Source organism: Neofelis nebulosa, chromosome 2 (genome assembly GCF_028018385.1).
Source record: "Neofelis nebulosa isolate mNeoNeb1 chromosome 2, mNeoNeb1.pri, whole genome shotgun sequence".
Lineage (NCBI taxonomy): Eukaryota > Metazoa > Chordata > Mammalia > Carnivora > Felidae > Neofelis > Neofelis nebulosa.
In genome coordinates, this window is record NC_080783.1 from 80,091,661 (window position 1) to 80,118,770 (window position 27,110).

The 27,110-nt window shown below is 37.7% G+C and overlaps 1 protein-coding gene and 1 long non-coding RNA gene across 2 annotated transcripts in view; one reads left to right on the forward strand and one right to left on the reverse strand.

Moving 5' to 3' along the window:
- The first annotated feature begins 1,983 nt into the window (after positions 1-1,983).
- Positions 1,984-27,110, forward strand: part of LOC131503697 (uncharacterized) — a 63,731-nt gene continuing 38,604 nt past the window's right edge. The window contains exon 1 of the long non-coding RNA XR_009257533.1: positions 1,984-2,411. This is a non-coding gene — a long non-coding RNA (uncharacterized LOC131503697). The remainder of the gene's footprint in view (positions 2,412-27,110) is intronic.
- Positions 6,575-24,805, reverse strand: TNFAIP6 (TNF alpha induced protein 6). The gene is made up of 6 exons (XM_058715314.1): positions 24,630-24,805; positions 19,289-19,426; positions 17,434-17,595; positions 13,446-13,674; positions 10,956-10,996; positions 6,575-7,262 (listed from the first exon to the last, which is right to left on the reverse strand). Exons 1-6 carry the CDS (start codon positions 24,721-24,723, stop codon positions 7,093-7,095), a joined length of 834 nt encoding a protein of 277 aa, XP_058571297.1. The 5' UTR covers positions 24,724-24,805; the 3' UTR covers positions 6,575-7,092.

The window sequence follows — 27,110 nt, forward strand, 5'->3', positions numbered from 1 at the left end:
GTTGTAAAGTATATTTCTAAAAAACTTCCTGTTCATAAAATGTTCTTTCCAGGGGTGCCTGGGTGGCTCAGTCAGTTGAGCATCCAACTTCCTCTCAGGTCATGATATCCTGTTTGTGAGTTTGGGCACCATGTCTGGCTACTGCTGTCAGGACAGTTCCTACTTTGGATCTTCTGTCTCCAGCTCTCTGTGTCCCTCCCCCCTTCCCACTTGTGCTTTACCTCTCTCAAAAGTAAATAAACATTTAAATAAATAAACAAGTAAGTAGGGGCACCTGGGTGGCTCAGTCTGTTGAGCATTTGACTTTGGCTCAGGTCAGGATTTCCCAGTTTGTGGGTTCAAGACCCGAGCTGACAGCTCAGAGCCTGGAGACTGCTTAGGATTCTGTGTGCCTCTCTCTGCCCCTCCCCCCCTCACATTCTCTCTCTCTCTCAAAAATAAATGAATAAACATTAAAAAAAACTTTTTTAATTTAAAAAATAAATAAAGCATTCTTTCCAAAAATCTGAACTTGAATGTCATATTAAATAAAATACTGAATGTATACATATATGAACATCAGTACATTTGTTTTATTTTCAGAGAATGATATTGATATAAAGATCACCTTAAGTTGAAAGTAAGCATTACTTAAAAAGGAATCTCCCAAATCCACATATAAATATGACAAAGAAAAAAATAGAGAAAAAAAATCTTTAAATACACCTGAGCAGGTATTAAATTGAAAATGTTCTAATAAAATAGAATTACTATTAGAATACTAAAGAATACTAAATTAGACATGCAAAAGGATGCTAAATTGAAGAAAACAGAAAATCAAGTTTTTTTTTTCTTTTAATGTTTATTTTTCATAGACAGACATAGAGTGTGAGCAGGGGAAGAGCAGAGAGAGAGGGAGACACAGAATCCAAAGCAGGCTCCAGGCTCTGAGCTGTCCACACAGAGCCCAATGCGGGACTCAAACTCACAAACCATGAGATTGTGACCTGAGTTGAAGTTGGATGCTTAACTGACTGAGCTACCCAGGCACACCAAGAAAATCAAGTTTTAAAAAATGCTTTACAAAGTCACTCAATAATTCACACACACACACACACACACACACACACACACACACTCATCTATACATATTGTAGCTCTTCCTGTCCAATTATTTTTATAGATCTCAGAATATAACTATAATATGTCCTACCTCAGAAAGGTTTGTAAATGATTCAATCAGATCTCCAGAAGTCATTATAACCTGTCTCTGACCCTGTGTATCCTTCTTTCACTATACTATTGAGATATAGGAGAATCTAGATCAGTGGTAATAGATGGCATTTAATATCATTTTAAATATTTTAAAATCTGAATATTAATTTCAAGAAAATCTTAGAGAATTTTCATTAATCATCACCATCATCATAAATAATAATACCTTATATACTAGAGTACATTATACTTTTCAAATTTACTCATACTCTTCAATTTCCTATTAAATTCCAATTGAGACTTCCAAAGCAAACAAACTGAAAAATGGGGATTCAGATAAAGACCAATAAAACTTACAGAGGTGAGGAAAAGAGAGAGAAAGAAAGAAAGAAAGAAAGAAGAAAAGGAGAGAAAGAAAGAGGGAAAGAAAGAAAAAGAAAGAAAGAGGAAAGAAGAACAAGGAAATGAAGAAAGAAAGAGGAGAGTGAAAAAAATTTCATGAACAAGAATGTAAAGAAATATTAGGTGTAAGCAGGAAAACATACAAACATAAGTGTTATACTAGTCAAATAATATTCAACTAAGTTAATTTCTCTAGAAAAATAGCTATCTTCTGTTTACTGTTTCTTCTTGTTTATGCTTTGTCATCTTGAGTTATACTTTAATTCCTCAAAGTCTAAGCCTGCATGAAACTGATTAGGAGGTGTATTAACTATCTATCACTGCCATAAAAAATTATAACACATTTAGTAGTTTAAAACAACACAAACTTACTATTTTACAGATCTGTAGTTCAGAAGTCCAACATGGGTCTTTTTGGATCAAAACCAAGGTGTCAGCAGGGATGCATTCATTCTGGAAGCTCTAGGGAAGAATCTCTTTCTTTGCCTTTTCCAGTTTCCAGAATCATTCACATTCCTTGGCTCATGGCTCCTTTCTTCCATCTTTGAAACCAGCGGTGTTATATCTCTCTCTTGTCCTATCTCTTTCTCTGATTCTTTTTCTTTTTAATGTTTATTCATTTTTGAGAGAGAGAGAGAAAGAGAGAGACAGAGTATGATCAGGGGAGGAGCAAAGAGAGAAAGGGAGACACAGAATCAGAAGCAGGCTCCAGGCTCTGAGCTATCAGCACACAGCCCGACACTGGGCTCAAACCCACAAACTTCAAGATCATGACCTGAGCCGAAGTTGGATGCCCAACCGACTGAGCCACCCAGGTACCCCTGATTCTCTTTTTCTTATGCCTCCCTCATCCACTTTTAAGAATCTTTGTGAGTACCTCTGGCCAACCTAGATAATCTAGCATAATTTCCCATTTTAAGGCCATTAACTTAATCCTATGGGCAAAGTCCTTTTTTGCCACATAAGGTAACATACTTATAGGTTCTGGGGATTAGGACAGAACATCTTGGGAAGGGGGAGCTATTCTGCCTGCCACAAAAAGCTTATATTTAAAGTCCCATTCTCTGACCTCCTATCTCTCTGCTACATCCCCTCTCATCCTCTGACTCTTAGTCCTTTGAGTCCTTATGGGACCTTCACTTCATCGAGTCTGCCATTTCTTCACTGTCTCTCATTTCCTCAAAGTCCTCTCTTCCCTCATTATGAAACTAAATTCCATGAATTATTATCACCACAGTCCTTCCTTTATGCACTCCCTACTCCCTTTCCTACCTTCTTTCTTATTTGCTTGACAAAAACCCTGCTCTGGTGACTCCAGCTTTCCCTCAATCTGTCTTTGTACTTTGTGTAACTGAAAACAACTAGAGGAAAACATAGCCTTGCTGACCAGTCTCCTACTCGTCCATAACACAAACCTTGCATGGGCCTTTGCTTCTGCCTGGTATCTACATGCTATTTGTCTGGTCCATTCTCTTTCCCACTTTCCTGGAAGACCCTCTCATGCCTTCTCCTGCCTTCTCAAACCTCATACAGTTATTTCCCAATTCTCCTTCTTGGCTCATGACTTGACTCTTTCTCTACTGAGAAATGCAAAACAAGCAGAAGAGAGCCCTACAGATTCCCACATATCTCTCTACAGGTCAACTTCTCTCTTCACAATCTACTTTCCTTCTAACGGATCTTTGGATTTAATCCAGGCCATCTCTTGGATGCATTTTTATTTCTAATAACTCTTAACCGAAATCTAGCATTTCTTTCAATTGTGAATATAGGTAGTAAACCACAGTGGCAATACCTATGTTTTTGTCACAAGTAGACATCATAGGGATTTTTATACCACTAAACAGTTTTGCATCTACTTCAGAATATTATACACATATGTATCACTACTTTGAAATTATGATAGTTATTAGATGCACCAATAGTTATTATTTATAGCATTAATATAGAAACACATGCATTAAGGTATCACAGATTTGATTTTAAAAATGATTTTGTAACTGTGTTTCAAAATAATTAGATTTCTTTGTACTCTGACTTTTTTTTAATGTTTATTATTTTTGAGAGAGTGCAAGTGCAGAAGGGGCAAAGAGAGAGGGACAGAAGATCCAAAGCAGGCTCTGCACTGACAGGCTGACAGCAGCAAGCCCCTTGTGGGGCTCAAACTCACAAACTGTGAGAGCATGACCTGAGCTGAAGTCAGACACTCAACCAACTGAGCCACCCAGGCGCCCCATGTACCTCTCTGAATTTTATGCATTTAAAAACATAACACTGAGAAGTGTTCATAGGTTTCAACTGTTAAAGGATTCATGACATAAAAGAGGGACTATAGAGGGACTGTCCATGTTCCTACCTAAAGCCAGTCCCTCCATTTCTGCACTAGAACCAGTCTCCTCTCATCCATGATGACAGATGTTTTCCTTTCACCTTTCCAGGTCTATGCTTTAACTGCTTGCTTGGGGGCCAGGAGCTGATCTCTGTGGACAGCACCAACCAAGTTTCCTTGTATTCTGATTTATGCTTGGGTTCAGACAGTGGGAAGCACCAGCAGGACATAAAAGCCTAGGAGGAAGAAGAAGTTGGGGTATATACCTCAATCCCCTCGCAGAGTCCTGGGTTGGCAGAAGCTCTGTTTCAGCTTTATTTGGGTAATCCTTTTCCATCAAGGAAGCTCTCTCTTTGGATTCATAAAACCACCCCTGATTTTTCTCCTCTGGGGAGGGGGGGGGTCCTTCTTCTGTGGTGGGCATCTAATGATTCACAATCCCCTGAGAATTTCCTGTAAGTCAGCCCACACTCCTGTGATAATCTCTTCAGTTTCCCAGGACCCTGACTACTACCCAGACTCAGAAAAATGGCCCCAGCATCTCTCCCTTCTCTAAGTTCATTATCATCAAGAAAGCCTTCTTTCAACCCAGTTCAACCCTGACAGCATCATTTCCTTGATAGCCAGACTCATCTTCTCCAGTGATCTCCTCTACCTCACTCTACAGGACACCCCAGGGGGCCTTTGTCTCCACCCTGCTCAGACTGCTCCTCAAGGTCACCAACAATCTTCAAGTTGCTAAACCCAATGGTTATTCTCAGCACTCATCTTTGTAAATCTACTGGCAACATTTAATACAGTTGATCACTCCCTCCTCCTTGATGTATTTTTCACTAGGCTTCTGGGACCCCAAGGGATTTTCCTTCTAATTCACCCTTTGTTCCTTCTCAGTCTTTTCTGCTGATCTTCCTCTTCCAAGGCTCAGTTCTTAAGCCTTTCTTTTTTTAAAATCTATACTCATTCCATTAGTAATTTTGTAGGCAACACTCTTTAATCTTTTTTTTTTTAAGTTTATTTATTTATTTTGAGAGACAGAGAGTGGGAGCAGGGGAGGGATAGACAGAAAGGGAGAGAGAGGTGCCAAGCAGGCTCTGTGCTGTCAGTGCAGAGCCCAGACATGGGGCTCGACCCTATGAACCACAAGATCATGACCTGAGCTGAAATCAAGAGTCAGTCGCTTAACTGACTGAGACACCCAGGTGCCCCAACACTCTGTAATTTTTTTCTAACATGTAGTTTACTAATTTACCATGTTCTTTGTTTGTTTAAGTTTATTTATTTTGAGAGAGAGAGAGCATGCGCACGTGAGTGCACTCACATGCTAGATTATGGGAGGGGCAGAGAGAGGGAGAAAGAGAGAATCCCAAGCAGGCCCAGCACAGTTAGTGTGGAGCCCAACCCAGGGCTCCAAGTCATGAACCGAAAGATCATGAACTGACCCAAAATCAAGAGTCAGACACCAAACCAACTGAGCCACCCAGGTACCCCTGAGAAGAAAAGCTAGTAAAAACAAGATAAAAGGGGCCAGCCAGATGTCCGAGGCTGGATACTCCCTTTATATGCTTTTGGCTTCTGCAATCTTGCTTTCCTCCTGTGTCCACCAACTGCCCACCTAGCACCACTGATTAGTGCCCCCTCCCCCCCCCCCTTTTTTTTGTCTCTCAACCCCTTACCATCCCAACCATAAAAGGAGGCTGATGCCAAGGTTCAGGGCTCAGCCTTTGGAGGTGACTCTGCTGGGCTGGTCCTGGTGGGCAATAAACATTTTATCCTGGTTCCTGAGTGCACGTGGCTCGTCTCTTCCTGGGCACCGAGTATTTATTATAACACCCCTACTAATTTATCATGTTTAATTATTGTCTCTCTCCTCCCACCAGAACATAAGCTCCCCATACCTGAGGATTTTTGTTCATTTGGTTCTTGAGTGTTTCCCAAGTGTCCAGAACAATGCCAGGCACATATATTTCTGCTGAGTTTAACTGGACGGTAACCATTACCTCTCATATAAAGGGTAACAACTATGACTTTTTCCTTCTAAAACAGCAAAGCCATAAAGCAACAAAAATAAAATATTAATGAATAAATATATAAACTTGTAATGGGAATATCCATTATAAATATAAAGACAAGAGACTGCAGCAATATCAGTATGATAGCAAATAAAATTTAACCTTTAATACATTAAAAAACATTATATAAATCAAACTTCACACAAAATTAAATTGCAACATATAGGAGAGACATGAAATTATATATCCGATATGTAATGATTTCTTATAAATCAATAAAAGATTGTGTAAGTAAAACAATGGATGAAAGACATGAAAAATTTTTAAAAATTGATCAAAAATATATAAACCAACCATCAATCTCACTGCAAATTGAAACCATAATGATATGTCACTTTTGCCCATAAAAAAGAAAATTCTATTTTTTTAAAGCTATACATTTATTTTATTTTATTTTTTTAAAGTAAATTCCACCCTCAGCATGGGGCTCAAACTCACAACCCCACGATCATGAGTCATATATGCTCTACCAACTGAACCAGCCAGGGACTTGAAGAAAATCCTATTTTAATTAATACCTGAGCCAGTAATTCTACTTCTGGGACCCTATCCCCAATAATTAGAGAGCTGTATAAATACACATGTTCAATGATATTTATTGCAGCAATATTTATGAAAGCAACTTAAAATTCCCACAAAGCAGATAGGCTTAAATAAAGTATGGAATAATCATACCACAGATTATTTTACAGCTGTTCAAAATTATGTTATTGCAGAATAATCAACGATATGGGAAAATGCTTAAGCCATAAAGTTCAAGTTTAAAAAACCCAAAATATTAAAACTGTACATGGAGCAGGATTCCAAAATTTCAAATACAAATACATATAGATACATATATACATATACCACAAATTGAAAAATAACTAAAAGAAAAATATACAAATGTTAATATTTGTTATTTTTATGCAGTGGGATTATAAGATATTTTATGTTTTCATTTAAATTTTCTGTATTTTCCAATTTTCCCCAAATTATCAGTTATTGCCTTTCACATTTAGAAAAATAATAAATAAATGCTACCACTAATAATATAAAAGTGAGATCAAAGGCGTTCCAAAAGATACAAACATCAACACTTGAGTGTCCTTATTTGTTTTATAAATGGCTAAATCTCCCAGCTAAAAAGTTTTTATTTCCAGTAGAAGCAGTACTTGTGTTTTTTCCTTGACTGGATTTGGATAGAGGATCCACAGCAGCATACTTGATTTGGAAACCTCCCGCTGTCACTGAAGCGTCACTTAGAAACTTCAAGGTCATGACATTTCCTGGTGAGACAGGGGAGTGCAAAAGAACAAAGATGTTACTCTACTTTGATTTGGCTGACAGTCCAAAGACTCATCATCCTTATAGGAGAACATAAAAATTCATGAACCAGACTCCCAGGATTCAGAGCTGGATTCTGAAGACGTGGAATCTGTGCTTCCTTCCATTGTCAAGTACAGCAGAGTGGGAGACTTCTCTATTTCCTCCTCTGGCCCTTCAATCTGTCCTACAGGAAATCTTGCTTATTCTGTTTTAAAAAGTATTCTTTTTTTTTTAATTTTTTAAAATATTTATTCATTTTTGAGAGTGAGAGAGACAGAGCATGAGCGGGGGAGGGGCAGAGAGAGAGGGAGACATAGAATCCGAAGCAGGCTCCAGGCTCTGAGCTGCCAGCACAGGGCCTGACTCAGGGCTGGAACTCACGGAGTGTGAGATCATGACCTGAGCCGAAGTCGGACAGCTTAACCGACTGAGCCACCCAGGCGCCCCAAAAATATTCTTTATAGAAGGAACATCCACTGAATTACAGGAGAGTGGCAGGCAGTTTAAACCAGTGAGGTATGGATGGATTATGTATAAGTGATGTCAGGGCAACAAGCTTTCCATTGTAAGAAACAAAGTCACAACACTAATTCCCTACTACCTAAATACATTTTGCCTGCATTAAAGACCAAAATGTGCTAAAAGGGAAAATTTATTATATAAAGTAAAATATAGGTATATTTTTCTTTTTGGGGAGGTAAAGGCCTTCTTCATCTACATCACAAATCCAGAATTCATTCCAAAAAATCCCACATAAATTTAATTGTTTGCCAAGCACAGCTTTAAGTGTGTTTCGTCTATTAATTCATTTATTCCCCACCACATCATGAGGTGGATATTAAAATTTTTATGTTACAGGTGAAATTGAGGCATAGAGAGCCTGAGTTGTCCAAAGCTACAACAAAGCTAATGTGGCACAACTGGGTTTGAGCCCAGGCAGTCTCTGCACTGGTCAGTTCATGCTCTGATCCACTACACTTTTCTCAGACTTGGAAGAGTTGCCTAAACTAAAAACAAACAAAGAGAACACATTTTACAGATTACTCAACTAGTTGATATACAAATTGGCAACTGTAGGCCTAGTGCCAGCTTGGCAACGTCTATCAACATTTAAAATGAAATCACTTGTGACCCCAAATTTTCACTTCTAGGAATCTCTTTAAAAAAGAAAGCAAAAGGGGCGCCTGGGTGGCTCAGTCAGTTGGGCGTCCGACTTCAGCTCAGGTCACGATCTCACGGTCCGTGAGTTCGAGCCCCGCGTCGGTCTCTGGGCTGATGGCTCAGAGTCTGGGGCCTGCTTCCGATTCTGTGTCTCCCTCTCTCTCTGCCCCTCCCCCGTTCATGCTCTGTCTCTTTCTGTCTCAAAAATAAATAAACGTTAAAAAAAAATTAAAAAAAAAAAGAAAGCAAAACAAACAAACAAACAAACAAAAAACCCCAGCACCACAAAGTAGAGGTTTAAAAATATCCAGTGAAACGTTAAATAGTGAAAGGAAAAAAAAAAAAAAGAAACAACCATCTGTAGGATGTTAAATATTGGTACATGACAAATTATGTATGGCACACCCATACAGTGACATACTAGGCAATTATTAAAATGAATTTGAATGATCTACATATTATATGGTGACTTGGAAATGCTTCCATGGTGTGTGTGTATATAATGTTTATTTAATACAGGAAAACACCTGGAAGAATGGCTAATGTCTTTCTTGGGTGGGGACAGATGAGGAGAGTGGGTATACTCTTACTTTATATACCTTTTATTAAAGTGATAGTTCTTAGTTCATTCATTTTCTGTTTTTGTTTTTTAATATTAATATTCTGGAATGAACCAGGATATATTTAGGAAGAAAACCAAGTCAGGGGCACCTGAGTGGTTCAGTCAGTTAAGCCTCTGACTTCGGTTCAGGTCATAATCTCATGGTTTGTGAGTTTGAACCCTGCATTGGGCTCTGTGCTGGACAGCTCAGAACCTAGAGCCTGCTTCACATTTTGTGTCTCCCTGTCTCTCTACCCCCCCCCCCCCCAAAACTCTGTCTCAAAAATAAATGAACATTAAAAAAATTTTTTTTAATACAGAAAACTAGATCAAATGGTAACAGCATTATACTTGACTGATAGGATTATACTTCAAATGTATTTTAAATGTTTTTCTGTTATTTGGTATCAATTTCCTGCTCTTGCTGTTTTGCTAAATCTTTAGCTGTTTTGTTTCACTGTTCTCTTCTGTGCGTTCATTTGTTTCTCTCTGAATCATAAATTGTGTGTTGTTTTCAGTTTCTTGCAGTTATGCTAGAAAAATACTGATTTGTTTACATTTGCAGTAAGTTTAGTCTGTTTTAGACAAAACAAGAAAAATGTCAAGTTTCAGGCATTTGACTCTCCCTGTTTAGTTTTTTTTTTTCTTTTTTAAGAATAGGATTCTCCTCTCCCAAGTACCTCCTACAGCTCATGTCTTCTTTTAACTTTCTGTTAACGTAAAATATGACCTCGAGAAAAGAATGAGACAAACAAATAGTTTAATAGTTTGCCCTGACCAGGGAAATTGTAACGTAGAGAATGAATGCATAACATTTAAGTATTAATCATTCAAGAATTGAATAAGAAGTTCCATCTTTTGTAGTAATGATGCATAAATGAGAATTTCATGCACCTCAAGGCTAGGGTGTGGGAGTAATTGAGCTAGTGGTGTCTGAGCTTAAGGACTACTTAGAAATTGTAATTCAGTGTATTTTGTTGTTTTTAGTTGCAGAAACATTGTGATAATTTTATAACTTGGAGGAAAAATAGAACAAGTAAGAATACCAACTACTAGTGCTGGGGATGGAAATAACAAGAAAAAAATAAAAATATCTAAGAAACTAAAGGTTTTCAGCCAGAAAATAGCAGTTTGGGTCAATGGCAGTGGAATTGCTTATTGAACTAAATATATACGACTATACTTGAGGTATATTGCTTGGAACAAAGTCACAAATAATTTGCAGGAGTTAAAAAGATTTGGAACACATTGCCTACCATAGCTCGCCTTTTGACATTTACTTTGCATAATTAGCATATTAAAAGCTCTCTGACATCTTCCATTAAAGAGATTTGTTTAACATTGGTTTAACCCAATGTTTCCCAAATTTACTTGACCTTAGCGTTCTTTTCTCATGCAACACCTATTAAAAATATCTCCTAGAACTGTGTTCTTTACAACACTGTGGGGAATGCTGTACTAAGATAAAAATGCAGTTAGTATGACACAAAATTTTTTTCAGTGACAGAAGGTGTTTTTCTTTTTGACAGAAGGTATTTTTAACAGCTTTAACGCTTTTGAGAATACTTTTCAATCCTTTATTGATGAAACATTTTGGTGTATTACCTCATTTTATGGAAATCATAACCTACAGCAGTTATCAGGGATTTGCAGATTCAAGACTATCTCAGACTGCATTCCTCCACATAACGAGTCTACACATTTTTAGTGTAAGGTGGCATAAGGGTTTAAGAAGAGACAAAGTCTGCATTTTACAAGCTAGCAGGCTACATCTGTCCCAATTGTTCTCTCAACTTTAAAAAGAAAATAGTAGTAACTACTGAGTTCTTAATTTTCTGTGACACTATGGGAAAACAAACCATAGTCTTACACCTCAATTTAGAGCCATTACCTGTACTAATGATGTCTTCTGGAAGCTCATCTCCACAGTATCTGAAAGGGAATTTTAAAAAAAGAGAAGTCACACGAATGAATATTACACAGCTATTGCAAGTGGCTCTGACCTATAATTAGAGTGCTTTATTTTTCCTAAGTAATGGCTCACTTTCCTATTATTTTATATATTTTTTTATTGTTTTGGGTTTTTTTTTTTAACTTGAAATTGTAAGAGAGAAGAGTTAAAAAAAAGTTTGCTGGGGCGCCTGGGTGGCGCAGTCGGTTAAGCGGCCGACTTCAGCCAGGTCACGATCTCGCCTCTGTGAGTTCGAGCCCCGCGTCGGGCTCTGTGCTGACAGCTCGGAGCCTGGAGCCTGTTTCCAATTCTGTGTCTCCCTCTCTCTCTGCCCCTCCCCCGTTCATGCTCTGTGTCTCTCTGTCCCAAAAATAAATAAAAAACATTGAAAAAAAAAAAAAAAGTTTGCTGTTTGAAATAACCTCACAGTGTTGAGATTCTTTTTTTTTTAATCTTTTTTTTTAATTTTTTTTTAACGTTTATTTATTTTTGAGACAGAGAGAGACAGAGCATGAACGGGGGAGGGGCAGAGAGAGAGGGAGGCGCTGAATCGGAAGCAGGCTCCAGGCTCTGAGCCATCAGCCCAGAGCCCGACGTGGGGCTCGAACTCGCGGACCGCGAGATCGTGACCTGAGCTGAAGTCGGACACTTAACCGACCAAGCCAGCCAGGCGCCCCTGTTGAGATTCTTAAAAAAAGAACATGTGGCATTTCTACTCTGTGTACTTGCAGAATTATTTGTGTAGTAGACAACTTGAATGTATTTGGAAAATTTTTTAATTTGTTTCTGATTAATCCCATAAAGCTTTCTTCACAGTTAAAGAGGAATAGGTATATGGCTGATAGTATTAATATTCTGAATTCTAGTGTAGACTGATTTAAATGCGGAAAATTATGTTGGACCTTGTAAGAGGGATTGATTTTTATCTGAATCATGACTTGAAAGGAATTCCCTTGCACATTATATAAAAGGGATGGATTTATCACATAATATAAATACAATAAATGACAAATTAGTCTATTGAAAACCTTTTAAAAAATAGTATGTGATTGTATCTAGGGCTGTAATTGATTTCTGAAACTAGGTTTAGAATAAAAATATCATCTTGATTCTCAAGGTAGGATGTCCATTCTTTCAATAAATACTTAGCTCTTAATTTCCCCAACCCTGCTTCATATCTTCTTCAACCTATTTTTTAAAAACTATTTGTATTTTTTCTATTGCAGTGGTCTGTCAGCCAAAGAGCAAAACAAAACAAAACAAAAACAATTTCCCTCCAAAAATTGTTCTTCATTTATGCAAGAAATGCTTGGTTTTTCTTTGTATTTCAGTTACATTTCACGTCACAGCAAACTACTGAGTCTGTCATTTTTAATTGTCCTCACTACCATTTTCTTTCATTAAGTTACTGTCATGGATAATAGAAAATTGATCACTGATAGTCTATTGATAATGGATAGTCCAAGATATGCATTATGAAGTGGGGGCTATATAAATAAAAGATATAATTATATACTTTTTGATTTGTAATATTTTGTGAGACATTCAAAGTTTAAACTATATTGATGATTTAGGATGAGAACACAGAAATATTGTGTCCCAGCAAATATTGTCTCCCTTGATAAATCACGGGAGAAATACTGAGGAAAGGAGCACGTGTTTCTTATGGCAAAGAAAGCTATTTTAAAGCATATTTCCATTGTACTTCTAAGTAAATTGTACAAGAGAAGGGGCTGTACTTCGCCTATTCTTACATTCATAATGCTTAACACAATGCTTTGTACACAGAAGAAAGACGATAATTACTGAATTTATCATTATTTTTAGGAGGTTGATAGAAATTAGAATACTTGAAACTTTCTCAGTTCGCAAGTGTCTTCTTCCTTCTGTTAATTAAATCTTGAGGTCTTTTTAGATAGACTGTTTAATTCCTACTGCTGATTACTTAACAGTAATCAAAAGGCAGCTATCACTATTTCAAAAATATGAACATGTAGCAGCTGACTGGCTTAACGTGCTAAGAAAAATCTTTGCTAAAAAAAGACATGGTGTTGAGGTGCCTGGGTGGCTCAGTTAGTTGAGTGTCTGACTCTGGATTTCTGCTCGGGTCATGGTCTCACAGCTCGTGAGTTGAGCTCCTCTGGTTCTGCGGAACCTGCTTTGGATTCTCTCGCTCACTCTCACTCTCTGTCTCTGCCCCTCCCACCGCTCTTGCAAGCCCACGTGTGTGTTCCCTCTCTTTCTCTGACTGTCTCTCTCTCAAATATATAAACTTAAAAAAAATAAAGCACAATTTTTAAAGGATATGGTGTTGCAGGGGAGAAAAAATACTGGAAAATCAGTAACTGTGGGGACAGATAAAGAAAATTAAAGAACCATCAAACAAAATATTGGATGTATTTTTAATTTTTTATATGGGGAAACACATACCTTCCCACAAAGCCATGGACATCATCGTAACTGTCATATATTTCAACATAGTCAGCCAAGCAAGCTGGGTCATCTTCAAGGTCAAAGTCCAAAAAGCTCAGGTGAATACGCTGACCATACTTGAGTCTAATGTGCCAGTAGCAGATCTGGTTATCATCATACTCATTTGGGAAGCCTGGAGATTTAAAAATTCGCTTTGGATCTGTAAAGACACCACCACACTCTTTTGCTGAAGTGGATAAAAAAAAAAAGAAAGAAAAGAAAGAAAGAAAGAAAGCATTAGAAAAAATATTATCCCTATTTTAAACGGATATGCACTTCTTAGTGCCTATTTATTGCTTTTAGTGAAATATTAAATACGTACACTTGTATTTAGAGAATAAATGAATTTTTTCATTATTCATTGCAAATTTTCTCAAATGAATATAGACTGAATTTTTTAAAGAAAGTAAAACAGCAAGAAAAAACAGCAATTTAATTGTGCTCTTGTTTACTTTTTTTCCTTTTTATCTTTTCAGCTTAGAATGTGCAGGTCTCACGTGTATATATTTTGATGAATACATATACCAATTTTACCAACAGCCCAATCAAGATGGCTGGGATTTTGTCCCATGGTGTCAACACTGTGTCTTCAAGACTCTTGAACATTTAGAAAAATGAGTCCAATAAATTCTGTTTGGAAAATCATTATAGAATTTCAGGATCACAAGGGACCTTGGAGGTCACTGTAATTCAGTTAAAAAGAATAATTTACAATCATTCTATACTCCTTTTACTGGTTTTAAACTAACACCTTGATCCTAATATTTGAGGATTTGATGGAGATATTAATGTTTGTTTTTTTCAAGTAATTTATCATTTTCTGGATTACTGTCATCCTTATAACCTGGATGAGAACAAACAGACCAGCAACCTCTGCCAGTGATTTTACAGTGTGACCTTGAGGGAAAGGTATGGAAAGGCCCTGGTTAATTTTAATTTCAGATCAAATGAGTGTCTTGAAAAAAAGTACTGTCTGGAAACTCAAAAATTACACGAGTGGTGGTGGTGGTGGTGACTGTGAGAAGTGCTCGAAGGTATCTTTCATTATATCAGTTAGAGACTTTTTCCAAGAATGTTATCCTTTAAAACAACTATTTAAAAAAAAAAATGGGTTAGGGGCGCCTGGGTGGCTCAGTCGGTTGGGCTGCTGACTTTGGCTCAGGTCACGATCTTGCGGTCCGTGAGTTCTAGCCCCACGTCGTGCTCTGTGCTGACAGCTCAGAGCCTGGAGCCTGCTTCATATTCTGTGTCTCCCTCTCTCTGGCCCTCCCCTGTTCATGCTCTGTCGCTCCCTGTCTCAAAAATAAATAAATGTTAAAAAAAAAAAAAAATGGGTTAGAATCCTGAATACCATAGAAGGTAAGGAAGCTTATCTCCCCAAGGACCCAACAGAATCTTAGAAAGACAGGGGAATGACAAAAGAAAGAAGGTCAGGGATCCAGTCTGAGCTCTGTGACCCCTGGATACTTCAGTTTCTTCATTGGTAAAGTAAATATAATCATGTCTCTCCTATTACCTACTTCACAGGATTATTCTTAGGATAGTAACACGGAAGATAACTTAAGGGTGTTACATAAAATGTAAGCTGTTCTTATTGTAATATTAAATATTATATAATACATAGCTCATATGTGTACATAAGCATGTACAGTGCCAACTTTTGGAGTGACTTGCCCTGTCCCCTACCATCCTATCTTTATTGTCTCTACTGTTAGATTAGGAAACAATTCAAATATTGAACAATTTGTCTATTTAGCCCTATCTATCAGCTCTACATTTTATTGATTAATTGATAATCATTGCTTTATTTTTATGATATGGTTATGATTTTTTCCTTCCAATTATTTTTCAGCGAACTGTTCTTCCCTCAGTGCTAGTTCAGGTGGTCCCCGGTCCCCTTCAGGCTTACCACATCCTAAAAACTCAGCCTGTCACCGAATCCAAAAGTAAGCTGAGAATTGAGTAAGAACAAGTGTCTCAGGATTCTGTACAAATATTCCCAGAATAAAAAGGATTCAGCCTCTATGAGAAACAAAAACAATTTATAAAAATTTGTAAGTTAAGGTGGCGTTTGTATAAAAGGGCAAGGAAATACTGTAAGAAACTTCCAATTGGCACTTCTTTGTCTCCCCTAGATCTTGACACATGGAAATGATTGAATAGATGCTCAGAGATCCTAAAGTTTATCAAGCAAAGAAAGAATCAGGGAATATACTTGGAAATAAAAGTTACTCTTAACAGTAAACAGAAAGTTGCTTGTATGAATATATTGAAGAAAAAGGAAGAGAGGAAAAGGGAAGGAAAAGAAGGTATATGGACTATTAATAATGTCTGAATATAGAACTAAATATAAAATAGATTTAATGTATGCTAAAGTGATTTGAAAATTATAGTCCTACATAAATGCACTGTAAGTGTTTATTCATATTTTGTCGAGTGGAAATAGATGGCTCTAGGCAAAATTCTTTTCTACTTAGAATACACATTATTTTAAGATAAAGATTAGTTACAAACATGAGAAACTATTTTCCAATGGTTAATATCATTATATAATAGATTCTATAATAATATGCTAGAACTTCACTATAACTTATTATAACTTTACTATAGGGACTTTCTTATAAGGTAGATCCAAATAAGGCAACACCTGAGGGTGTTTGTGACCCTAAATGTGAGACAGATGGTAACACGTTATAATTCTTCGTAGTATCGTCCTGGGGAAAATATATCCAAAAAGAACAATCTATTTTTTCTCCAAGAACATGAATAAAGAATAGCTCTTTAGAGTAATTATGTTGAATTAATTTTCTCTTTAAAAATTTCCTAGCTACAGTTAACCATGGGAAAAATATGAATAAAAATATACTGTATAATAATAACTAATATATCCAGTATATAATTGTGAAAACAAATCACAGAATAAGAGTTGCTTAGTTTGGTAGTTTAAGAATTTATGCACAAAAAGAAATTAGGGGAAAGGGTGACTGGGTGGCTCAGTCAGTTACACATCAGACTTCAGCTCTGGTCATGATCTCACGGTTTGTGAGTTTGAGCCCCACATCAGGCTCTGTGCTGACAGCTCGGAGCCTGGAGCCTGCTTCAGATTCTGTGTCTCCCTCTCTCTGCCCCTTCCCTGATTGTGCTGTCTCTTTCTCTCTCTCTCTCTTTCTCTCTCTCTCTCTCTCTCTCTCTCTTTCTCTCTCAAAAATTGATAAGGATTTAAAAAAATTAAAAAAAAAGAAATTAGGGAAAGAGTTTATTTTGTCTCTTTTTTCCCCATTCTATCAAAGAGGTAATTTTGAACAGTTAACATTTGTAGCATCGCTTTGTTGTGTTAGCTAATTAACCGTGACAAGTTTATAACCTGCTTCTCCCCGTTCCCCCCCCCCCCCCACTTTGTGATTGGGAATAGAAAAAGATGTAGCATAGAAAAGGCCTGAATCCACGATACAAGCTACCTGTTAATTATTAGATATCTGAATTGGCATAAGTTATTAGACTTTGAATTTCCTAATTTTTAAAATGGGTATAACAGTAGCTTCTTGCAGAATTGTTGCATTATGTGACAGTGTAGATGAGGAAGGAGCATGAGTCAGTATCTGGCATTGCATAATCATTCTGTGAATTGTTATTATTATTTTTTAAATGTTTATTTTTGAGAAAGAGAGGGTGCAAGTGGGGGAGGAGCAGAGAGAGGGGAGACAGAGGATCCAAAGCAGATTCTGCATTGACAGCAGACAACCCAATGTGGATCATGACCTGAGCCGAAGTCAAACGCATAGCCGACTGAGCCACCCAGATGCCCCTGAATGGTTGTTATTATTAATAATTATCATCGCTAGGTTGATTTATCTCTGGGAGAAGGAGCCATTTTTTTTTAACATCTCTGTTGTTGTTAACACGTCAACTGTTTTTGTGAAGTATAAAATTATTATTTTTAACAAACCATGTGGGTTGTAGCAATAGGCATCCCATCTTTCACTCCTATTAAGACGGACTCCATAATCGATAATGCCAGTTTTTCCAAATCCACAGTTGGGCCCGGGTTTCACAATGGGATATCCAACTCTGCCCTTGGCCATCCACCCAGCAGCACAGACATGAAATCCTGCAAGAGAAGGAAAAGGTTATAGGCCTAAAGGGTAAAGTTCCTCAGCTGAGTGAAGGTCAGCTTAATAAAAATAGCCGCTTCTCAACTGCCCAAATCCAGTTATGGAAAAGGAGAAAAATTGTTTCCTTCCTTCCTTTTTCTTTTTCTTTCTTTTCTTTTCGTTTCTTTTCTTTCTTAACTGTTTTCTTAAAAAATAAAATAAAGTTTGAATACATATAAAATATAACATCTGACATGTACTAGAAAATGACATCTTATTTGAAAACAAAGAGGCAGGGGCACCTGGGTGGCTCAGTCGTAAGCATCCGACTCTTGGTCATGATCTCACGTTTTGTGAGTTTGAACCCCACATTGGGCTTCATGCTGACAGCACAGAGCCTGCTTGGGATTCCCTCTCCCTCTCTTTCTGCCCCTTCCCTGCTTGCTCTTTGTCTCTCTCTCAAAATAAACAAGCTTAAAAAAAATTTTTTTTTAAAGAAAAAAAGAGGCAGATGGACTGGAAATCATAATACCATGGATATGAAAACAATCCAAGTTCAGAGCTGGCTTCTTTTCACGAAGGACCTATCTAGGGGCATGAAGTAATTTCTGAAATTACCCATCAATCCTGGAAAAGAATTTTTTTCAAATGATAATTAATTTCTATTCCAGGATCAATTAACATTTGCTAATATTTTTACAAATTTGAATAGGGATAAAAATGCTCATAAATTTCGAACAAAGCCGCAGCCCTGTTTTCCTTGCCCAGCTTCGGAGGCTGTTTAAATATTTGCCACTGCCAGCCAAGAGCAGTTTTATTAGAAGTCCAGGGCAGTTAGTAAAGGCCCTGGCCTCTATATCCATCTTTCAGTTACTGCTTCACACATAGCCTTATAGGTCTAGACTGAGCAATCTGGTGGCGAGACTTTGGAGACTTGAGACAACACCTTTATTTTTATCCTGAGTAATATGTAATGATAACGTAAGCTTTGCCAGGTATTTTTCTTCCAGCAAAGGAGTTTCTTCAACAGAGAAGAAAGCTCTGAATGGGGGTGGGCTTCTGGATTTTCCTATAAGTCCAGGAGAAATTATCAAGGTGCATTTTTTTTTTTTTTAAGAAGCAACTAGCATTAGTTAGTCACTGGGTTTACACCAGGTTTCCTGACATCATCTTCTCAGTTTCTTTTTCCTGTTATATTATAACCTCTTTATCTTCCTTTTGATCCTAAAGTACAAATGTATTCTCCCACTTAACTTTAAAAAATTTGAAAAAAAAAAAGCCACCAAATTCAATATTTCTTCTACCAAGCAAATTTCTTTGTAAAACTCAACACAGTAACATTAAATAGCTGAGGAACCCATACTTGGACTTTAAGAAAAGATAGTATTAAAAATAAATAGAAGTGGCATTAAAATTAATGAGGAATAGAAATGATGTTGACATAATGATATCTTTGTTTTCCTTTGACTTTTATTATATTAGCTCATAATGGCTTGTGACCCCCAAATAAGCTGCTAGTACTAAGAACTTTTCAGTGGCTCTAGGGAGAGAAGGTGGGAGAAGCCAGAGAGTAGAGATGTCACAGAGGCTTAGAGAAACTATTGGAAGTACTGGTGAGAGAAATCTTATGAAGGGATTCCAGAAAAGTGGGATGCCCCCCTCTTCCCCCCAAAGGTGAAAAAGAAGAAAAATCATTGTCAAATCAGTTACCAATTTTTCTGGCTGCCTCTAGTTGCTTGTAGGTGGCGAGACGGCCACCTTCATATTCACACACTGCCTTGGCTTCTGCGTAGGTGAGCTTGTATTTGCCAGACCTCGCTTCTCTGTGGTACACACCTGCTGCTTGTTCTGTGAATTCACAAAAGGCCATGAATACACTATGATCCATTCTTGCGGAACAAAGGAAATTTTGTGGTCTCATCTAGAAGATTACATCAGCTATTGTTCCTGCCAAAGAGTTTCCTGGGTCAGTGGCCTTGGGTGGCTAAGTTTTCATTGTTAGAAAGCTTTGGGGAAAAAAGAAAATTTGAGGGGAATTTTAGGGAAATTCGAGGACAGAGAGAGAAACTTGAGGCTAAATTATGTTTCTGAACTGATAGCCTGAAAGAAAGCTGTAATACAACATTGTATTTCCAAACTAGCAAAAGGTGACAAAGTTTTGACTTTTTCGGGCTTTGTTTTAAATCAAATAAAAAAATCAGGGGCGCCTGGGTGGCTCAGTCGGTTGAGCGGCCGACTTCAGCTCAGGTCATGATCTCGTGGTCCGTGGGTTCGAGCCCCGCATCGGGCTCTGTGCTGACCGCTCAGAGCCTGGAGCCTATTTCAGATTCTGTGTCTCCCTCTCTCTGACCCTCCCCTGTTCATGTTCTGTCTCTCCCTGTCTCAAAAATAAATAAAACGTTAAAAAAATTAAATCAAATAAAAAATCAGAAAGGTAAACCATAAGGGGGAAAGGAGGTAAAAGCAAAAAAAAAAAAAAAAAAAAGGAAAGAAAAGAAAATTGATCCATTATGTAGGTTCACAATGATGGAGGAGAATAATCCAAAATATCTATGTGAGGGAAATGACTAATGCAATATAATTGAGACTTTAGTAAATAAATCAAAAACTGAGGAAAGGTTTGAAGGAATCCAAAGCAAATAAATATTGCATTAAGGAAAAAAAATATTCAAACACAGCAGAGAAAAAACTGGGCACACCAAACAACCAGTTGGTACATTCTTTTATCTGGTTTGTCTTTTTTAGTTCACATGTTGTTCCCAACATATTTTAGGGAGTAAGTCATAAATGAATTGTCTTCCAGTAGATCACTGTTTAAATTGTTTTGAGTTTGGAGTGCATTTTGCCATAGAAACAATGTGAAAATATTTCCAGGACAATAGTCATAACATTATCTCTAGTAGTTCTGTGTAGGCTATCAGATTATGGTTAAGTCTTTGTACCCTGACCTGTACAATCAGCCACCATTAAGATCATTTCCAATGGGGACACTGCGTGGCTCAATCCGTTAAGCCTCCGATTCTTGATTTAGGCTCAGGTCATGATCTCACCGTTTGTGAGACTGAGCCCAGCACCAAGCTCTGCGCTGACAGTGGGAGCCTGTTTGGGATTCTCTCTCTCCCTCTCTCTCTCTGCCCCTCCCCCATGCATGCTTTCTCCCTCTCTCAAAAATAAATAAATACACTTTAAAAAATAAAGGATCATTTCTAATGAAAACACATATGCCTCAGCATGCAGCAAGACACAAATCCAGTAGTGTTACAAATGTCATTGATTACTCTCTTCCCCAAGCTGAAGCTGACACTCCCATACTTTAATAGGAATAGCGGCTTGGCACTTGCTTTCTTTTCCCTGGACTGCAGGGGAATCCTGCTCTTACATATTATATGGTACAGGGGAATCCTGCTCTTACATTTTATGTGGTAAAGTCCCATCACTTAGTCAATTCGATGCTCTTAGGGCAGTGAACACAAGAAATATCAAAGTTATCTTCCTGTTTGAAAGCTGCCTGCTGCCCAAGTGTCTGTCCTTCATATGGTAAAGCCTCATAAACTAAACTTTCTCTAGTTTCCAGTTTGGTCATTTTAAGAATATACTGTGAGTTTTGCTAAATGGATCAAGTCCTGTTCCCAAGCAACTTGGACACTAGTGGGCAATGGAAGCACCTTTATTTTGAGGTACAAAAGTACTAGGGCTTTTAGTAGAGAAGGGGGACATTTTGAACTTACTTTTGTATCCTAACAGAGATTATCAAAAATGTCAAAATTGTATCTATTCCCTGAGAATATAGACTATGAGATCTTTATTAGTATGAATTATTTTAATGCCTGCAAATGTTTCTCAAACTAAGATTTTCTTGGTATTTTACTCCCTAATCAAAAATGATGTGTGTAGGAAAAAAAGTTAATGGACAGAGGTTTTTGAAAAATAATTTTAAGTTTTCCTCCCAGTAATATTTCCTAAATTTTTGGGACTGGAACTCATCTAATAATAAGATAGTAACTTGAATATGCTATCATTTTCAATTCATTAAATAATATTAATATCATACATGTTTCCTGAAAGAGAAACAAACTTCTGTTATTTTGCCTTATGAACAGGTTGAGAACTCTTGTTGTAATATTTGACAATTTTAAGCAGACATTTATTTGAAAGTATTCCTCAATTCAGCATTTTACTTAAAATTTTTTTTCAACGTTTTTGTTTTTTTTGTTTTTTTATTTATTTTTGGGACAGAGAGAGACAGAGCATGAACAGGGGAGGGGCAGAGAGAGAGGGAGACACAGAATCGGAAGCAGGCTCCAGGCTCCGAGCCATCATCCCAGAGCCTGACGCGGGGCTCGAACTCACGGACCGCGAGATCGTGACCTGGCTGAAGTCGGACGCTTAACCAACTGCGCCCAGGCGCCCCCTCAATTCAGCATTTTAAGCTACTAAGATGGTCCTTTGTACAATGTGTCCTAATTTTATTATTATTTTTATTTATTTTAATATATGTTTATTCATTTTTGAGAGAGAGAATGTGGGTGCACTAGCAGGGGAGGGGCACAAAGAGAGGGGGACAGAGGATCTGAAGAAGGCTCTATGTTGAGGGCAGTGAGCCTAATGACAAGGGGCTCGAAATCACAAACCATGAGATCATGACTTGAGCTGAAATCAGATGCTCAACCAACTAAGTGAGCCACCCAGGCATCCCGAGTCCTAATTTTAACAGTTTTACTTTTCAGAAGAAATAATAATTTATTAATTTTTATCATCCATAGTCTTTCATTTAAACTGTATATCTATTTAAAAAAATTTTTTTTAATGTTTTTTATTTATTTTTGGGACAGACAGAGACAGAGCATGAACGGGGGAGGGGCAGAGAGAGAGGGAGACACAGAATCGGAAACAGGCTCCAGGCTCCGAGCCATCAGCCCAGAGCCCGACGCGGGGCTCGAACTCACGGACCGCGAGATCGTGACCTGGCTGAAGTCGGACGCTTAACCGACTGCGCCACCCAGGCGCCCCTAAACTGTATATCTATTTAACCAATACATTTTTTTTGTTTGGTTACAAAGGGGCGACAGTAGCATGTTGGCTCTGGTTTCTCCTGTTGGTTCTTCAGTGGACACATGGTGTATTACTGCCCAAGCCTCAGTTTCCCCATCTATCAAATGGGAATAATGATAACTATTTTTGGAATAAACAGACCATTAAAACCCACAAACATAACCTCTGGATCCTAGTAGGAGTTCATGATAATGTTACCTGTCCTTCTTCTTTTTTGCATTCAATACAGTGGCTGAAAAGCATTGCTTATTTGTGCAATTTTGATTTTCATAATCTATGTAAGCTAGGTGATGTGTCTTATCCTTACTATTAAAAAATTACTATTTAAGGCATATTAATTACTATTTAAGGAACTGGAAGATATCAGATTACAAATGAATCTTAGGGATCCCCTACTTTGACCTTCTCGTGTTACTAGCGTGGAACTGAGACCAAGAGTTTAAAATGCCTTGTTCGTGTTAGTTGCTAGCAGATTCCTGCCTTCCTACCCAACTCTCTTCCCTCTCTAAATAGTTTCTAATACCATATTGACCTAACCAACTGTAAACAATTTGTGTTAGGCTGACTGGTCAATAATTTGTCCCAGATTGAAGCAATTTGCAATTACCCCGAGCCTCAGATTTGCAGCATACTATTAACATTTGGGTGTGCTCCTCTCTACCTCTAGGACAGAACTTCTATTGTCTAGGTTCACATTTTTGTAATATACAGCATCACTTAAAAAAACAACAGCTCCAAATTACTGGATCATTAGAGAATTTGACAGCATTTCAAGATTTTTGCATATGGATTTAATTCTTACTAGCTTTATGGCAGTTTTTTCCATTTCTAACAAAGGTGTGTATATTTCCTAAGTTTGATGATGTGCAAGGAAAATAAACAAAGAGACTTGTTCACTCCTCGAGAAAGTCCCAAACACCATCTTGGCCAAATGGATTGCACTGTTCAGCATTAAACTAGTTCACTGGCTCAAGCTGAAGAAAGAAGGGGCAAGGCTGTGCATTGCAAATTGAGCTTTTTAATGAAATCCGCATGGCTACAGTTATTACCAAAGAGAAACATGCTGAAAGGGAAAATATTCCATGTCCATGTGCTGCTTAGCAAGCCAAAAGACAAGATCTAGGTTAATTTTGCTTTCTCTTTATCTCTCTATTTTATACAAGAATTTGTCAATTTTCTTCTCAAGTAATTCAGAATTTTTTCACTATGAAATACAGTAATGAACATAAAGCCATATTAATTTGTGTCATGAGAAAGCATTGTTTAGAGTACTATACAGGGTATTTTGAGTTTTCTCTATCTGGCCTTTTTTTTGCACAGTTAGGCCCATACCTTTCCTTACATTTAACAAAACAAAACAACAAAAGAAACTTTCCTTGTCTGACAAAAGGGGTAGAAAAGTATTTATATGGATAGTTCAAACAAAAGAAATCGGAGTGGTGAGACTACATTCAGAAATACAAGACTTTTTTTTTTTTTTTTTGTATTGCAAGCTGGTTTTGCATCCAACTAGTCAAAAGATGTTTGGAAATAGCAAGATATACCTTACAGGTCAGAGTACCTGGGCAAAAGCTTATAAAATTATTGTATATTCCAGTTTACCTGTTATGTTTCTGTTTTGATTACCTGTTGTGAAATCTGAATGCAAATGCATCGAAAAAAAAAAACCATGGTGTTTTTATTTTGCTAAACTTTCCCTACTATTACCGTCAGATCTGCTTTGAAAATGTTAAAATATATTTTCATATGGAATATAAATATTACCCTCTATTTTTCTACTGAATAGCTCACTTTGTAAAAAGAAAACTATTTTTAATTTAGAAGGCAAGAACACTTTTTTTTAAAAAGAGGCATATGCATTCCAATAGCTGTTTTTCCTCAGCATTTTCTTTGAAAACATCAGCATTGAACAGAACAAAAAAATTTACTGCTTTGATTCACTTCTGCATGAATTCAAAGTAACATCCCCAATAAGAAGCTCATGAGTGAAGTTTCTTACCAAGCCATATGGAGTTATGAAAAATTCCGTTCTTGAATCCCCATCCGTGAGCCTCTTCCCACAGCAAGACAAATAAGTAAATTAAGACGATCATATCTCAGTTGTAGAGAAGTTATAGCCTGTTTGGGGCTGCTCAGGATGAGTTCTCAGAGCAGAGGCTGAAATGTGACTGAAACATCTGGTTTCCACATCTTTTAAATGGTTTTTTTCAGCTGTGAGGTCAGCAAGTACTCTCCAATGGCGTTTTTTGCTGTAGAGTTACACAATTAACTCAGTGTCTGGAGCAAATCCTCTGACTCATTTGCATTGGCAACCAAAACTAAGGATATAGAATGATGATCTACATTTTAAAATTCATTTACTTAGAAAGTGGTTCATTTTTTCTGCCTGTCACAGATGCTTTTCTATTAGGAAGTTTGTGTAACTTGCTGCAGATTCAGCAGTGATGAAAACAAAACCAAAAAACTTCAGTAGGAATTTTAAGAGAAACCTTGAATGTCTTAATTGCAGTAAGTCAATTATGGAGTGTGGGGTTTGGGCTTAAACACTAACCTTGAACTTGACGATAGTAAGTTTACTCTAATCTTCTCTAAACATTGCCAAGCTTGTATAGAAAATTTAAAACAAAGGTGGGCATAGTTTGGTGAACCCTAAACTATCTCCAGTGATGTAGGATTTCTTTACCCTTTGTGTTTGTCCTGGGGTGGATGTGTTACCGTCCCTGGCTTATTGTGGTCAGCAGGTAAAGACATGAACTTCCGGAAAAGTAGCTCTGTTTCAGAGCTTTAGGACATTCCAGCAGCTTTGGGGCATCTTATTATAACACAAATTTCCCGAGGCCACAATGCCTTGAAGTTGTGGGAGGAAGGTGGGTGGGTAGAGAGTCAAAGTTAATAAAAATACGGCCCTAGCTGCCCCAAACCACTCTGTGAAGATGATCAAAATGATAGGTAATAATTATTAGTAGCAGAGTCACCATGCCTTAAAATAATCCAAGCTTTCCACTCCTTTTGTGTAGAGTCCATGGGTCTAGTAATATCCTCACTGCTCTGATACTAGGAGCATTTCCTGTTGATTGAGAGCCATTTTGGGGCAGCATTTGCCTCTTTCTTATACGTCATTCTTTGCTATTTAGTGTTTCTACTCTTGCTGCCACGTTGCTTTCCCTTTGCTTTCATATTCATTTTTCTCATGCTTTCTTAGGCCCTCCAGTGATACTGGAATCCTTAGAAAATGCCAATTTTCTAGACGCGCCTGGTCTGAAGTGAGCCTAGACTCCCTTAGGCATCTTTGCAACGAACACTGAAGACATACTCTCATCTCATCTCTCCTCGAAAGAGCGGTTGTGGAGATGTAGGCTGAGGGTACAGAATTTACTGGATGCTCACTGAGTTATGCACAAAGTTATTAAGGTTCAAAATCTCTATTCTGGGCCTGCAGCAAATGAGAAGTGACGGAATTGTGTCACAGCTCACTGTCAGGGTTAGAGAGTTTCAGTTTGGTGCAAAAGAGGATATAGTCTAGACCAGGTGGGTGTAACTGTGAAGACCACAGTCATGGGCAGAGAGAACAGGATGAATAACTAGTTGGAAGGAGCAAACCATGATATTGCTCTGGAAAGTAGAATTATATGAGTATTTTAAGTTTGTGGTTTAGGAAGTAAATATAACTTAACTTGTTCAAGGGTACAGCAAAACCATCACAGCCTTCCCCATTCTTTGGTCATATTTCTTTGGCTGTGCCCTTTCTGCATTTCTTCGAAATACCCAATTTCTTCTGGCTCTCATTTATCAAACATTACTCTCAGGAAAGGGTTGGAAGTGAATCTTTACTTAGGTCAAGTAACGAACAACAGATACCCATCTTTGTTTATTTGCATTTTAGTGAAGCTCCAAGTATGGAAAGGTGTGAATGTACACTTTGTTTTAACATAAAAATTTAATGATTGCTTTGAGGGATTAACCCAATCCAGGGTAGAGGATTTCTTTTCCTCTCTCACAACTTGATTGGGTGGGAATCAAGGGGAAGACAACTGGGAGATGAAGAGTAGCAAAGGGAGTATAGCCTATGAACTTACCTTGGTGCCTAAGGTAACGAGTCATCCCCTGCCCAACCCTTAGTGCATACTACCCAGGATGTTTCTGGGGAGCTGAGAGAAGATACACTTAGAAAAGTTCCTTTAAAGAGGTCCAAAGACTACCAGTTAAATTGCTCTACCTCCTTAGATGAATGCCATGCCACACCTCTCTGCCCCCAATCTCTTCATTGGTCCATCAAGGTGTGCAGTGTCTCCTTTTGAGCCTGTCAGTTACTGGCAGAAAATCCAGCAACACTTTTTTTTTTTTTTTTTTTGTAGAGGCAGCCCCTGTTTTGGTTGCTTTTCCAAAATGTTCCAGTACCCATATACCTAAGCAGCTACTAGATACTCTAAAAACATGGTGGAGAGAACTCCACACCTGATTTGGGCTAAGACTGCACTAA